The sequence below is a fragment of the Trichechus manatus genome, unplaced genomic scaffold, assembly GCF_000243295.1.
Source record: "Trichechus manatus latirostris isolate Lorelei unplaced genomic scaffold, TriManLat1.0 scaffold00088, whole genome shotgun sequence".
Taxonomy (NCBI): Eukaryota; Metazoa; Chordata; class Mammalia; order Sirenia; family Trichechidae; genus Trichechus; species Trichechus manatus.
Window position 1 is genome coordinate 1,692,399 of NW_004444024.1, and position 15,306 is coordinate 1,707,704.

General features: G+C 41.0%; 1 protein-coding gene across 3 annotated transcripts in view; it reads right to left on the reverse strand.

Annotated features, from left to right (window-relative positions):
- Positions 1–93: 93 nt before the first annotated feature.
- FCHSD2 (FCH and double SH3 domains 2) overlaps positions 94–15,306 on the reverse strand; it is a 290,391-nt gene continuing 275,178 nt past the window's right edge. For 2 of the 3 annotated variants that reach the window (XM_004381944.2, XM_023736536.1), the window contains 7 exons: positions 13,262–13,396; positions 5,601–5,684; positions 5,305–5,482; positions 4,782–5,002; positions 3,662–3,791; positions 3,448–3,530; positions 94–1,018 (listed from right to left, as the gene is read on the reverse strand). In XM_004381944.2, the coding sequence (XP_004382001.1) occupies positions 935–1,018; positions 3,448–3,530; positions 3,662–3,791; positions 4,782–5,002; positions 5,305–5,482; positions 5,601–5,684; positions 13,262–13,396 (915 nt within the window). In that variant the 3' untranslated portion in view covers positions 94–934. Of the gene's footprint in view, positions 1,019–3,447; positions 3,531–3,661; positions 3,792–4,384; positions 4,417–4,781; positions 5,003–5,304; positions 5,483–5,600; positions 5,685–13,261; positions 13,397–15,306 lie in introns of those variants that run through there. The other variant, XM_023736537.1, reaches the window with a different exon arrangement.

Genomic DNA, 15,306 nt, shown 5'->3' on the forward strand with positions numbered 1-15,306 from the left:
AATGCCAGGGGCCATCCCAGCAGAGAAGCTCAACAATGCAAGTCTGTGTCCTCAATTTATTTAGACATTCAGATTCTGACGATACTGGCTGGGGTCAGAAGAGTATATGCTGCAAAAATTAAGATGAAAAACTATCCCAATACAAAAAGAACATTAAACTGGCTCATTTCAGATCTGGAAGCTCCATTTCTGCTTTAGCCATAGCCTCCTTTCTATTAGTCTATGTGACGAACAAGATGTGGCTGCTAGTTCAGCCCCTCAATATTAGCTCCACTAATACTAAATGAATGGCATAAATATTAATACAAAGGACACTGTTATTGTTTTAAATCCGTTAGTTGTGGAAGGGATGTGCATTAATGCAATTGGCGCTAAACTCAGCGCAGTCCATTTTTTTCCAATAAAGTTTCACTTTCTCTGTCTGGGCATTAACTGTGGTGAGGAACCAGCCTCTCCTGAAATCCCTTCTTCTGATGCCTTATATGGCCAACATGATCTGATTAATACTTAATCAGATGAACAAAAGCCACTGTAAGGAAGATGAGAATCTCTGCCACATCCCTGTGGCCACAGTAATATACTGTACGAGTGCACACGATCAGTTATCTCTGTTACTGTGCCGTGGACTGAGGCCTGGTCTTGAGTCTCATATAAAAACGGACCACTGTTAGGCGTGAGGGCTGCCCCTCTCTGCTTCTAGGGCCCGCTAGGATTTGTGCTATGGTAGGAGAGATGATGTAGAAAATGACAACAAAAAAGGCACAAAATAGTCATAAATGTGAGAGGAGTCCACCAGGCCACCCAGTCACATATAATCCTCCTTGGTTTTGCTCTGTTCAAGAGTCATCATCATGCAAAGGTGCCTAAAAAACAAGACTGGCCAAACTCCAAGCCTGACCTTGATTGTAGCAGTCATGGATGGGCTACGCCACCATCACACCAGCGTGATCTCCACATCTTCAATCTTCTCTGCTGGCCTTCGGTGGTTCTGTGTGGGTGGAGGGGGAGCCGCCCGGACCTGAGCAGGGAAACAATCATGTGGATTTCAGTCAGCTTTCTGACTCGGTGCCCAAAACTCCAATCACTCATTTATCCAAGGACATGGGCACCCTAGGGATCACAGAAATGCTCTGAGCATGCACCTTCAATCTAACCCTATCTTCCACACTGAGAAGGAGCTGGAAGCAGTGGTGGTGGTTCAGTGGTAGAATCCTCACCTTCCATGCAGGAGACTGGGTTTTGATTCCCAGCAAATGTGCCTCAAGTGCAGCCACCACTTGTCTGTCAGTGGAGGCTTGCATGCTGCTATGATGCTTAACAGGTTTCAAGGGAGCTCCCAGACTAAGACCGACTAGGAAGAAAGGCCTGGTGATCTACTTCTGAAAGTCAGCCAATGAAAACGCTATAGCTCACAATGGTCTGCTCCCATTGTGTATGGGGTTGCCATAAGTTAGGGGCAGCTAACAACAAGAAAGAGCTCCTGTTCTGATGCAACGTCAAATCCATGAATTAGGTTCTTGCATAGGCTGAAAGCTACATGGGCACAACAGTCTTGGGTACAAGAGTCAGTGTAGCCTTATGAGCCTTTTCCAAAACAAAGTCCTGGAAGCAAGTGAGAGCAATGCTCAGAGAACTGAAAACATTTCAGCATGTCTTGGGAAGAGAGTTGCAAGAGATAAGGCTACAGAGGTGGGCTGGGGTTATGTCATGAAGGGCTTTGTTAAGCCATGTTAAGAAATCTGAGCTTTATTCTGTAGGCAAAGAGTCTTTGGTGGATTATAAGCAAGGCAGCAGCAGTATCAGATATGTGAAAAGATGACTTTGGTAACAGTTTGTAGAAAAGATCAGAGGTGGGCAAGAGTAGAAGTAAGAAGACAACTTAGTAGACTTGCGTAGTCATCTGAATGATAGCCGATGTTAGCCTGATCTAGGATAATGGCAGTGGGGGAAGCAGAGAAGTAGAAAGATTGAGAGCTGTCTCTGAGACAAACCTGGCAGGATTTGGTGATGACTGTGGAAGGCAGGGTCAGGTAGTATCAAAATGCCAGAGCACTGGTAGAATGAGGGTTCCACTCACCTAGACAGGCAATATGGGGGAAGGAGCATGTCTGGGAGGGAAGATGATTAGCTCATTTTTCTTGAGTTTTGGGGGCCTGGGGATATATAAGTTGAGATGTCCACAAATCCAAAGCTCAGGGAAGAGATGGCAGCTATAGATATGAGAGTTGTCAGTATATAAATGATATATATATATATATAAATGATAAATATATATCAAAGCCGTGGGAGTAGATGAGATCACACAGGGAATGTGAGTTCAATGACAAGAGAAGCAGCTCAGGGACAGAACCCTGAGAGGCATTAGCATCTAGGAGATGAATAGAGGAAGAGAAGCCTACAAAGGCCAGTGAAAAGGAAGGCCAGAAATGAGGTAGAAAGCAAACCAGAGAAGTGAGATGGAACAAATCTGTCTAATTCTCTCCATTCCCACCGTTATCCACTAGTCCACAATACCATCACCTCTTGCTTGGTCCACTGCTCCAGCCTCCTAACTGGCTCCCACATCCATTCTGCCACCTTCAATTCACTCTTCACTTAGCTGCTATAAAAGGCATCACTGTCCTGCTTAAATCCTCTCAATAGCTTCCTAGTCCTTAACAAGGCCTATAAAGCCCTGCCTGTATCTCCAGCTTCATAAAATAATTGTGTGATTAGGACTTTGTTTCTCCTACTAGAGTGAAGATAAGCTCTGTGAGGCAGTCTAGCTCCGGCACTGCTGTATCCCTGCAGCTGGCACTGAGCAGGTGCTCAGTACCTATCTGCTGAATGAATGAAGCCAGAGGAGCAAGTGGATCAAGGAAGGGTGCCCAATGCTGATACAGCGGTCAATAAAATTGCAAAGTATCCACTGGATTAGCAATGGGAATGTTTTGACCTTGGCAAGAGCTGTTTCATAGTGTAGTGGTGGGGTGGAATTGAGGGTGCAACAGAGTGAGGAGTAGAGGTTAAGTGCTTATATGACCAAAAGCTCTTTGAGGACATGAAGTGAATCTTATTTCGTCTCAGCATCCCTCAAAAGAGGCAAATACAGACCCGGCAAACAAGTTCTTAATAAATGCTTACTGAAAAAAAAAATGCTTCTGTTTCACAATTAGGCCATTTTAATGCTCATAGAGCATGTTATAATTTAAATACTTTCACAGCTATTATCTTGCATGATCCTCATCACGGCTGAGTGAGAAAAGTTCCAGTGTAGACCAGACCTTCCAAGAGGAATTGATTTTTATAGCCTTCCTTTGCAAGAGTTCTTTTAACCTTCCTAAACCCATTTCACCCTTGCTTGCCGGAAATCGGGTTACAACACAGGGACCATGGGGAAACATTAATTTCTAGTTTTCAATTTCGAAGATCTATGCATTATATAACCGTGCAAGATAAGAGACTTACAGGTCGCAGTTTGCCATATGAGGTCTCAGGAGTATGCCTTGGTGCCTGTGAGAATCCTGGAGATTCGGAATGGAAGCTGTTTTCTATGGGAAGAAACCAAAGAAACTCGTTTTATTTGTGTTGTTAAACAATAAAAATGCCAATGCAGTGATGTTTGCAGATCTGATTTCTGAAATGAAAGTGTATTCAGACTCATGCCCAGGAGAACCCTTACCATTTGCTGATGGAGACCGGGGGAAGTACTGGGAGCTCCTCTTGTCTGGGCTGGGGTAAGGGCTGCTGGGAGGCTGGTCATATAATGACAGTGGAGGCAGGGAACTGTGAGGCTTGGGGGAAGGAGAGATCTGCATCAGAGGGAAGAGAGGTTACAAGGTACTCACCTTCTCAGGCAGGAAAAACTTGGTGGGTCCTCTGACTACTCTGGACAAATCACTCTTCTCTGAGCCAGGTTATGACTGTTAAAATTTTTTGTCAGCCTTGTTAGAAGCAAATGAACCCAGAACAACCACTCTAAACCTCAATTTTGTGTCATATTTAACTTTTTCCTTTTGCAGATCTCCTCATCATAATACTGGTAAGTCAAACCATTCTCTAGGGTTCTATTGAAAACACAGCACATTAACTAGTCAATTCAGCAAATTCAGTGAAGAACAAAAAAGGAGACAAGTTGTATTTTTTTTTGGTGAAGATAGAATAATTGGTTGAGTTTTCGACTTCCTAGGTTTTGTAAATTCAGGCTAAGTGGCCACAATCACCACACAAACAAGACAGGCACACACATTCCTTACTGTCCTCTACCTGCCAGGTCTGCTGTGACAGCTCCTCAGAGAGGACCAACCCAACTGACGGAATTGAGGGTTTCACGTAAAGGCAAGTCTTGCTATGATGAGATGAGCCTGGGGCCATATATGAGTGTGTAGTGGGGCTCTTTGAAATGGACCGGCAGGACACGGCCTAGAAAGGGAGGCTCTGACAGTGATGGAGAGAAAGAGTGCTGATATTTTTATTTACTACATAAATTAACTACAGACATAATACATTCCTTCTCTGGTTTGCTTTTTGCTCTCCACCAAGCCATTCTTTTGTATGTTACAATCAATTTAGCGTTTTGATTAACTGATTCACAGAATGTGAGGAGAATGGAGGAGTGGGATGGCCATATTCCACAAGGGCCTAACTGGCCAATCTCTGCTTTCCCAAATTTGGTTTTGTAGAAACCTGGCAATGGAGAATTAGAGTGGTGAGGGCTAGGCAGAGACCACAGCCCAATTTTGGCCTTGGGAATAATTTTCTTCAAATATCTTTTTCATTCAGCTCTTTCTTTTCTAATGTACCTGTGTATCTCTAGTCCATGGAGTGTCACCATTTTCTGAGGCTGAAAGTTCTTCCACTAGCACCGATGGGAACACTCCAATTCGCCCATTGAATTCCCCTTCCCAGAAGCCATCATCATCTTGGTTTTCTTTGTTCAAGATACGAATGATTGCTCCCTCAGGAAAAGATAATTCATCATCTGTCTGGCCCTCATAGTCATAAAGTGCTTTCACAAAACAGACTAGGGAGCAAGAGAGAGACAAATCCAGTAAGAACATTGGCAGTCAGGCTGCTTTTGCAACCATCCCTTAGGCTCACATGACAACTAAAAGAGCATCATAAAGAATATGAGTAAAGTTCTAAGTTTTTACTCACTGAAGATCAACTTTAGTGTTCTACTGTACAGGACAAATGAGACCAAATAAAGAAAAAAAATATTATAGGACTAAAGTTATACTTTTTAACCTACTGAAGGCTTACACCAGGGTAATATAGTTTAGGTCAAAGGTGACCAAATAAAGAGTGCCTTGTTTCAGTCTTTACCACTGGCATCTCCGTTGAGGCTGCCTGAAACGAGTTCAGCTTCCGTGGAATTGCTGGATGTGTGTGACCGACTGTCCAAAGCAGCCAGGGACTGCAGCATGCTCAGGAGGCTGTTCGAGGTGGGAAACTGTAGGTACTTTTCTGGCACGTAACCCACTTGGCCAACTTTATTTCGTGCCTGGGTAAAAGACGTGACAAAACAGGTTTACGGACACAGTCTGGATGGAACGTAACAGGAACCAAAACAAACTCCTAAAAATGTCATGAGAAGGGGTGATATGAGCAAAGGAATATACCTTTACCCAGTCTTCCATATCTCCATCTTCAATCACTTCTAACACCTCATGTTCCTCAATGGTCAACTCATCTGGTTGAGAGGCCTGCAATGTAGGATGGTCATGGACAAAATTAAAAAGGTTAGATAAAGAGCAGATGTGAGTTGGTTGTAACAAAAATGGGATCAAAATATTGAAATGATTTTGAAAAACTTTTTGAACATAAAAATGTAAATGCAGTAAGGCTATCATAATGAGGTGAAGTTTTACTTTAAAAAACAAACAAAATAAAGTGCCAACAAAAACTGAAGAAACGAGGTACTCAAGAGGCAATCAGGCTTAATGAACATTGCACCGTGCTGGCAGTAGAAGGCCTGGGTTCAAGCTCCAGCTTAAGTATCTGTCAGTAAGTTATTCAACTTCGTAATGCCCCCATTTCTTCAAAGTGACAATCTTGCCATTCTCAAACAGGAGAGGGTTCAATGTGGGATGAATGAACACAGAAGCATGACGACTTGGAAAGCACAGGCAAACATGAAGGCAATGAATGAGAACTGCTACCAGAGGGCTACTGCGAGGTGCGTGCCATGAAGATGCGAAGAGCTATGTACATGGATGAGGTGATAGCTTGAGCAGTGCTAGGACTGATCCTGAATCACTGTAATACAGTGGCCAGAGGAAGAAAGTTGTGGGAAAGGAAATGATTGAGATCGGTCAAGGTTTGGATTTATGATGGTCCAACTTAACTGTGGGGACTGGGCTGATGCATGTGGGTGCTTCTGCACGTGGGTACTTCTGCACAAGCTGTGGTGACTTTATTATTCCTGTCAGTGGGAATCCATGAGCATCAGACACCAATATATTGCCCAGGAGACGGCAGAACCTGAGCACAAACTCTCAAAGGCTCCACAAAAGGGTCAGACACAGTCTATTTGGCTTGGCTTTCTAAAGAGCCTTGCTTGTCACACATTAACAGGCAGTGGCCTGCTGGCATCTTATTGTCTTAAAAGCTTTCCCCAAGTCCCCAGATCCATGAAAACTATCACCTAAGACCATACATAGTTTTTCAAATCTCACAAATTCGAAGTGCAAAATATCTCCAAGTTACACAAGCAAAAATGAGGCAAGAAAACTCATCACTTTCCTTAAACCCATTTCCCATTTCATAAACATTTCATCAAAACCAAGATTCTGGATGTTGTCATAGCTTCTTGAGACAGAAAAATAGTATTGAAAATGGTTGGCCAATCAGAGAAATACCCTAGGAACAGATTTTTAAGTAAATTACCTCTTGTCTCAAAATATGAGGAAAAAATGCTCATTAGCTTCTGATAGCTTTTCCAATGGAATTTCTTTGCTACTCTGAAATTATGCATTGAATACATAAGCATAAGGCACCTATGTAACAAAGATTTTCTCCCATAATTTCCATGGCAGGATACTTAAAAATATCAATACAACCAGGCTTTTCCTTCTGTCCAGGATGCCCTGGCTTCCTATTTCCCATCTGGTGAATGGATTTAGATTACTGTGCGTTCAAGTCCAGCTTAAGTCTGTTTCTATGGAAAAGTGACCTTAAGACTTTGAGCCTCAGTTTTCTTTTTTATTTAGAATATAATTAGAACATAAGCTCCATTAAGGCAGAGATTTTTGTCTGTTTTGATCAATGCTATATTTCCAGAGCCTAGAAAAGAGCATAGCACTGATACATGGAAGGTGCTCAAATAATCTGTTAAATGAAGGGGCTGGTTGATAATATCTTCCTTATAGGGTTATTGAGGGGATTATAAATAATGAATGTGTATGTGTGTGTGTACATTTGTGTGTATAAATAGTACCAGGCACACAGTACTTGACAAATGATAGCTACTCATCATTTGAGGCCTACCTCAGTCGTTTTCCCAGACTATCATGATGAACTGGTTGTTTCCTCCACCTTTTGTTCTTATAAGGCTTTGCTATCCCTCTAACAGTGACTACTGGCACTCTAATTAGTTGTCCATCCTTGTGGGCTTCCCACCGGAATGATTTCCTTAAGGCAGGGTCAGTATTTTTCTCCCTTGCCCCAACTAAAGATAGCAAGTGGTCAGTAAGTGCTCATTAAACAAACATAGTCTCATACTGTCTCCGAAGTCCTAATATCCAGTGATAACCAGAACTCCAAGCAGCCGTGCTCTCCATTCCCCACCACTCTCTTGCCAATTTTCCTGTGTTTTCTTTTAAAAAAATATTCCTTTCCTTATTATAAAAGTAATACATGGTCAATGTAGAAAAATTGGAAAGATGCATAATTGAGATCTTAAGGTACATACAACTTGGTATCCTACTTAATGTAATATAACATTTATGTTACAAAAAATGCTTTTATAACATAAGCACTTCTTACATAAAAAACTCTAATATAACTTTAAATTATTTTCATATTACATGTTATGATTATATGAGTGGTTAATTTATTTAACTATTCCCTTATTAGAATGCCAACTTTGAAGCATTATAAAATAGGACTATGATAAAAGAAATTTTGTACCCAAAACTTTTTTCTATATTGTGGTTCATTTCCTTAGGATGGATGTTAGAAGTAGAATGATTGGGTCAAAAGTCATGAACACTTTTCAGGTTTTTGAATCTAACCCTTAAATATAGCTTTTTTCTTTGTTCCCACAAGATTAATTCAGGCCTTTTTTGTTGGTTTGGACTATAGGAATCATTCTCAGGCTTAAAGTTGTTCTCTAATCTATCCTCTAGAGTATGTTTACACGACCAGGGTTACCTTCTTAAAAGCCAAATTTGACTTTAGGACATCTGGTGGCGCAGTGGTTATGAGCTCTGCTGATAATCAAAAGATCAGCAGTTTCAATCCACCAGCCGCTCCTTGGAAACCCTATGGGGCAGTTCTACTCTGTCCTACAGGGTTGCTATGAGTCGAAATCGACTTAATGGCAACAAGTTTTTTTTTTTTAAAAAGCTCCTCCCAGCCAGGATAAAAAACCAAACTTCTGAGTTCGGTATACATGGCCTGTTACTATCTGACAGCAAACATATTTACTTCCAGCTGCTCTATTCTCCATGTGTGATGCTTCCACACCACTGAATCTAACATTTCCTGCAGACCCCACCCTCTCATCACACCATGTCTCTGGATCTGCTGTTCTCTCTGCTTAGAAAGCTATTTCCCTCTCTACCCTTTCCCAGCATCTAGAAAGGTCTTGGAGCCCTGGTGGCGTAGTAGTTAAGAGCTCAGCTGCTAACCAAAAGGTTGGCAGTTGGAATCCACCAGCCGCTCCTTGGAAACCCTATGGGGCAGTTCTACTCATGATCTAATTTAAATGCCACCTCATTGGTAAAATTTCTCCCAACTATCACAGTTAGAATTAGCAGTTTTACCTCTATTATAAATCTTTTTATACACATTCTGTTTTTTAGGTTAATTTTATTCTTCCTTAGACTATCCATTCCTGGAGGGTATGAACTGAGTCATATTCATTCTTGCATCCCCAAAGCTTATCACATATTGGGCACTCAGTAAATGTCTGTTCAATGATTAACTGACTAAATAGATTTTTATACCCTGGTTTACCACAGGGGCACGCCTGGGCTAGGCCAATAGAGGGGATGTTTGGTGAATGTGAGCTGTTTATAATCACTCAGATACTTAGGACCCTCCCCACTTAAGGACCTCACATTTTAGTTATGGAACTTTTAAATAAATTTAATACTGAGAGGTGACATGGGGAGACATTTCCAATCCTAGTTTTATGATACCTGTAACACCTTTCCAAGGATCTTAGAAGATGACTTCAAATGTTTAAAAGATTATTAAAGCATTTATGTCGAAAAAAGAAATCCCACCCTTTTTAGAAAAAGGAAGTATTATGAATTTAAATATAAAATGAAAGGATGTTAGCCTCAAAAAAAGTCTGAGCATCACTGCTACTAAGGGGGTAAATACTGCCAACTTTTGTCTATCAAGGGGTGGTGGTGGCAAGAGTGAGACTATTCAGTGTATGACTGCTGAAGATTCTCTCTGGACACTCCCTCTTAGCATTATCCTTTCTCATTACTACCTCCATCAGAATGGCAGCCAGAGAAGGATTTGTTTGTTCATGCCTTCCTTTACACCATTCATTTATTCATTCCACAATTATTTACAGAGGACCTACTATGTGCCAGGCACTTTTCTAGGTGCTGAAGATATACAGACAAGGTACACAGGAGCAGGTAAGTTTTCTGCCTTCATGGGCCTTTAATGGGGACCCGGATAAAGAAATAAGAGAACAAAGAAGATAACTTTTGCTGGTAACAACTGCTATAAAGTAAATCAAATAGGGCAGTGGAATAGAGGGTAGTGACTGAGGAGTTGGTTATGTAATTTAGGTGGTCGGGGGAGACCTGAGGAGGCACTATTTAGCTGAGCCTCAAAGAATAGCAGTGGGCCGTCAATAGAGTTTTAGAGAAATAGAGTTCTAGGTAGAAGAAGCAGTAAGTGCAAAGCTATCAAGTCAGGAAGGAGCCTGGTGCTTCTGAAGACTCAAAGGCAGCCAGAGTGGCTAAAGTGCAATGAATGAATGGGGTGGGGTATGGTCTGAGATGAAGCTGAGGAGGCTGACAAGGGCCAGATCATGCTGGACATTACAGACTCTAGTGAAGAGATTGGATTGTTCTCTTACATGGAACAGAAAGCTTATAAAGGGTTTTAGGCAAGGTGTTATAGACTGAATTGTGTTTCCCAAAAATATGTGCTGTAAATCCTAGCCTCTATGCCTGTGGTTATAATCCCATTAGGGAATAGGTTGCCTTTGTTATGTTAATGATGCAGGTTTAGTGTAGGGTGTGTTTTGAGTCAGTTTCTTACAAGATATAAAAAGAGCATATTAGGACAAGCAAGCAAGTAGAGATGGGGGAAGAGAGGTGCCAAGCCACATAAAGACTGCCCAGGAGCAGAAGCTCAAAGAGACAAGGACCTTCCTCCAGAGCTGACAGAAAAAGACCACCTTCCTTTAGAGCCAGTACCCTGAATTCAGACTCTAGCCTCCTAAGCTGTGAGAAAATAAACTTCTGCTTGTTAAAGCTACCCATTTGTAGTATTTCTGTTATAGCAGCACTAGATAACTAAGACACAAGGAAATGAAATAATATCTGTGTTAAAGAAGAACTGAAGAAAAAATTCAAGCTTTAAGTTGCAATGCTGAAGGATTCTATCAGCAAAATACTGAACAATGCAGGAAGCATCAAAAGAAGATAGAAATAATACACAGTCACCGTACCAGAAAGAACTGGTCGACATTCAACTATTTCAGGAGGTAGCATCTGATCAAGAACTGATTGTACTGAAGGAAGAAGTCAAGCTGCACTGAAGGCATTGGCAAAAAACAAGGCTCCAGGAATTGATGGAACACCAATTGAGACGTTTCAACAAACGGATGCAGTACTGGAAGTACTCACTCATCTATGCCAAGAAATCTGTAAGACAGGCATCTGGTCAACTGATTAGAAGAGATTCATATTTGTGCCTATTCCAGAGAAAGATGATCCAACAGAATGCGGAAATTATTGAACAATATCATTAATATCACATACAAGTAAAGTTTTGCTGAAGATAATTCAAAAAAGGTTGCACAGTACATTGACAGGGAACTGTTAGAAATTCAAGCCGGATTCAAAAGAGGACACGGAATAAGGGGACGTTATATGAATCTTGGCTGAAAGCAGAGAATACAAGAAAGATGTTTAGCTGTGTTTTATTGACTATGCAAAGGCATTCAACTGTGTGGATCATAACAAATTATGGATAACATTGCAAAGAATGGGAGTTCCAAAACAATTAATTGTGGTCATGCAGAACCTGTACATAGACCAAGAGGCAGTCGTTTGAACAGAACAAGAGAATACTGTGTGGTTTAAAATCAGGAAAGGTGTGCGTGAGGGTTGTATCCTTTCACCATACTTATTCAATCTATATACTGAGCAAATAATCTGAGAAGCCAGGCTATATGAAGAAGAACATGGCATCAGGATTGCAGGAAGGCTTGTTAACAGTCTGTGATATGCAGATGACACAAATTTGCTTGCTGAAAATGAAGAGGACTGGAAGCACTTACTGATGAAGATCAAAGACTACAGCCTTCAGTATGGATTACAATTCAACATGAAGAAAACAAAAATCTTTACAAGTGGACCAATAAGCAACATCATGATAAACGGAGAAAAGATTGAATTTGTCAAGGATTTCATTTTACTTGGATCCACAATCAACGTCCATGGAAGCAGCAGTCAAGAAATCAAACAACGGATTGCATTGGGCAAATCTGCTGCAAAAGACCTCTTTAAAGTGTTAAAAGGCAAAGATGTCACCTTTAGGACTAAGGTGTACCTGACCCAAGCCGTGGTATTTTCGATCGCCTTATATGCATGCGAAAGCTGGACAATGAGTAAGAAAGACCGAAGAATTGATGCTTTTGAATTATGGTGTTGGAAAAGAATACTGAATAAACCATGGACTGCCAGAAAAATGAACAAATCTGTGTTGGAAAAAGAACAGCCAGAATGCTCTTTAGAAGCAAGGATGGCGAGACTTCATCTCACGTACTTTGGGCGTGTTATCAGGAGGGACCAGTGCCTGAAGAAAGACATCATGCTTGGTAGAGTGTCAGTGAAAAAAAGGAAGACCCTTAATGCGATGGACTGACACAGTAGCTGCAACAATAAGCTGAAGCATAATGACGATTATGAGGATGGCGCAGGACTGGGCAGTGTTTCGTTCTGTTGTACACAGAGTCACTAAAAGTCAGAACAGCATCTAACAACAAGTGTTAAAGATAATTCTGGCCACAGAGTGAAGAAGGAACTGCTGGAAGGCAAGAATGAAGTAGGGAGATCAATTATGAGACTTTTTTACAGTAGTCAGAGCAACGGCCTGGATGGTAGCAGTGGAGGTGGTTAATGTTAGAAGTGAATGGATTCAGGATATGTTTTGGAGGTCACCTCAACAGGACCGGCTGATGAGGGTGATGGAGAGAAGAACCGAGGAATTGAAACTCAATTTACTTTGTTCTGAGTAAACAGTTAATGGGAAAGCAGGGCAGGTTTGAGAAAGATTAAGAACTATTAGAAGAAATCAGGTTTGAAAATTCTGGCATCTTTTTATCTAGGTCCTTGCTTGACATGGATAACAAACGTGGTTATATTAGGATAAAGAAAGGCAAAGTTTTAAAAACTACTTGGTATAAACCATTCTCCTTCAATATCAATTTTGAGGGTTACCCTAATGATGGAAGGTCTTATGCCAGGCAGGCAATTAATAATATTGATAAGAGTTTTATTTACTGAAAATTTACTAGATGCCAGTCAATGTGTTAATAAGTGCTTTGCTATAAGAGTGTTCTCTCATTTAATCCTCATATTAGCCCTATATTATCCCCATAATAAAGATAAGGAAACAGAGGCTCACAGGGACTAAGACACTAGTGCAAGGTCACATAGCTTTTAACAGCAGACAGGATTTTAACCCAGGCAGTTTAACAACGGAGACTAAACTCTTCACCGTTATGTTATGTTGCCTCTAATGTTAACTGAACACCAATTTTATGCTATGCATAGTATGAAAGGCTGGAAGATATAGTTGTGTACATCCTCAGAGTTGTCACAACTTAATATCAGCAGTAGGTAAGAGAAATACAAACCGTGTAGGAATAAACAACTTTGCAGGTGAGTGGATAATTTCTTAAGGTGCCAGAAGGGCTAGAACTGCTGTCATCAAAAACATCCATGTTGTCTTCAAACTCTTCTCCTTCTTCTCCTTCGGCATCTGCATTAAGCTAGGAAAAATCAGAAGCCATTGGCTAGCTTGCTTCAAGAAAATGGCTGAAAGCAGGAACAGCATTTAAAATTCAATTGTTTGAAAAATGCTAACTTACTTATTCAACTCCACATAGAAATGACTGTTCTCAATTGTGTTTTTCATGTTATGAAAGAACAGTTTTTTTTCTCTTAAAAACGAGGGTAAAACTGTAATATACATGTAAGAAATATGTATCACTATCCTTTTACTTTTCACTATTAAATACTAATAAATGCCTCTTACCATTTTTAACGGATCAGACTGGGAAACATTAAAAAGACTTATAAATGCCACCAAGGATGTGGAGCAACAGGCTTTCATCTATAGCTGGTAGAAATGGGACTGACACATTCCTTTTGTAAAATAACCCACCTACTGAAATAAATAAACACACCACTTGACCAAGTAACTCTACTTTTATGAATCATTATGCAGAAATAAAAGCACCAGTATGTAAGAGTGGCATTCTAGGATGTTTTCTGCAACACCGCTTGTAGTGTCAAAGTCCTGGACATAACTTACCTGTCCACTACTAGGGGAATGGTTGGGTAAACTATGACACATCCATATTATAGATGAATAACACCCATGAAAAATGAGTTAGATCTACTGTATTTACCTGGAGCACTCTCCATGATGTATTCGGTACAAATAATGTTTGTATGAGCATAGAAACCTGATTGGGGAAGCAGAGCGAGAAGAGCAAAGACTGGAGAATAGGAGATGATGTGAACTGTCAAAACAGGCATGTTACTTTTTAAAATTAAAAATCCAATAAAGTAAAAAAACAAAACAGCCTCAAATATCCTGTTTCTTTTACATATGAAGACTTATTTGCCTACTTGTTCCCATGTTCAAACATACCAAAGCAACAATGTTCACACATTAAGAATATAATGAATGAAAAGTTAGGATTGGGCCTCATAGTAAAACCTAGGAGGCCCCATGGTTAATTAAAGTATCAAAACAAACAAACAAAAAACCCCAAAACCAAACCCATTGCTGTTCAGTAGATTCTGACACACAGCAACCCTACAGGACAGAGCAGAACTGCCCCGTAGGGTTTCCAAGGTTATGATCTTTACAGAAGCAGACTGCCACATCTTTCTCCTGCACAGTGGCTGGTGGGTTCGAACTGCCAATCTTTCTTCGGTTAGCAGACAAGCGCTTAACTACTGCTCCATCAGGGCTCCTTCATTAAAGTTTCAAAGGCCTACTATATGCTAAACACTGTGCTAGGCTCTCAGGTACTGAGGGAAAGGACACTGCCTACTTTCCCAGAGCTCAGTCTAGAGTGGAGAACAAGCACAACCAAGTGCTAAGCACAGGCGACCTTGTGAATACAGAAGAGGTGAATGGTGTGTTTTGGGGCAGGGGGTGGGGGGAGTTTCTGGGATATAGCAGTCTAAAAGTAGAGGCTACCTATATTTTAAGTTCCATCTTTTTTTGTTTTCAATTGTGATTCAGGAGAAAGTTTAGAGAGGAAATTAGTTTCCCATTTAACAGTTAATACACAAATTGTTTCGTGACATTGGCTGCCAACCCCGTGATATGTCAACACTCTCCCCTTCTCTACCCTAGGCTCCCTGTTTCCAAGTTTTCCTGTCCCTTCCTGCATTCTCGTCTTTGCTTTTGGGCTGGTGTGTCCACTAGTCTGGTATACATGATTGAACTATGAAGCCTGTCCCTCACCTGTGTTATTGTTGGCCCTACAGACCTGTCTCATCTTTGGTTGAAGGGTAAACCTTGGGAGTGACTTCAGTACTGAGTTAAAAGGGTGTCCAGGGGCCATACTCTCGGGGTTTCTCCGGTCTCTATCAGACCAGCAAGCCTGGTCTTCTTTTGTGTGTGTGTGCGTGTGTGAATTTGAATTTTGTTCCACATCTT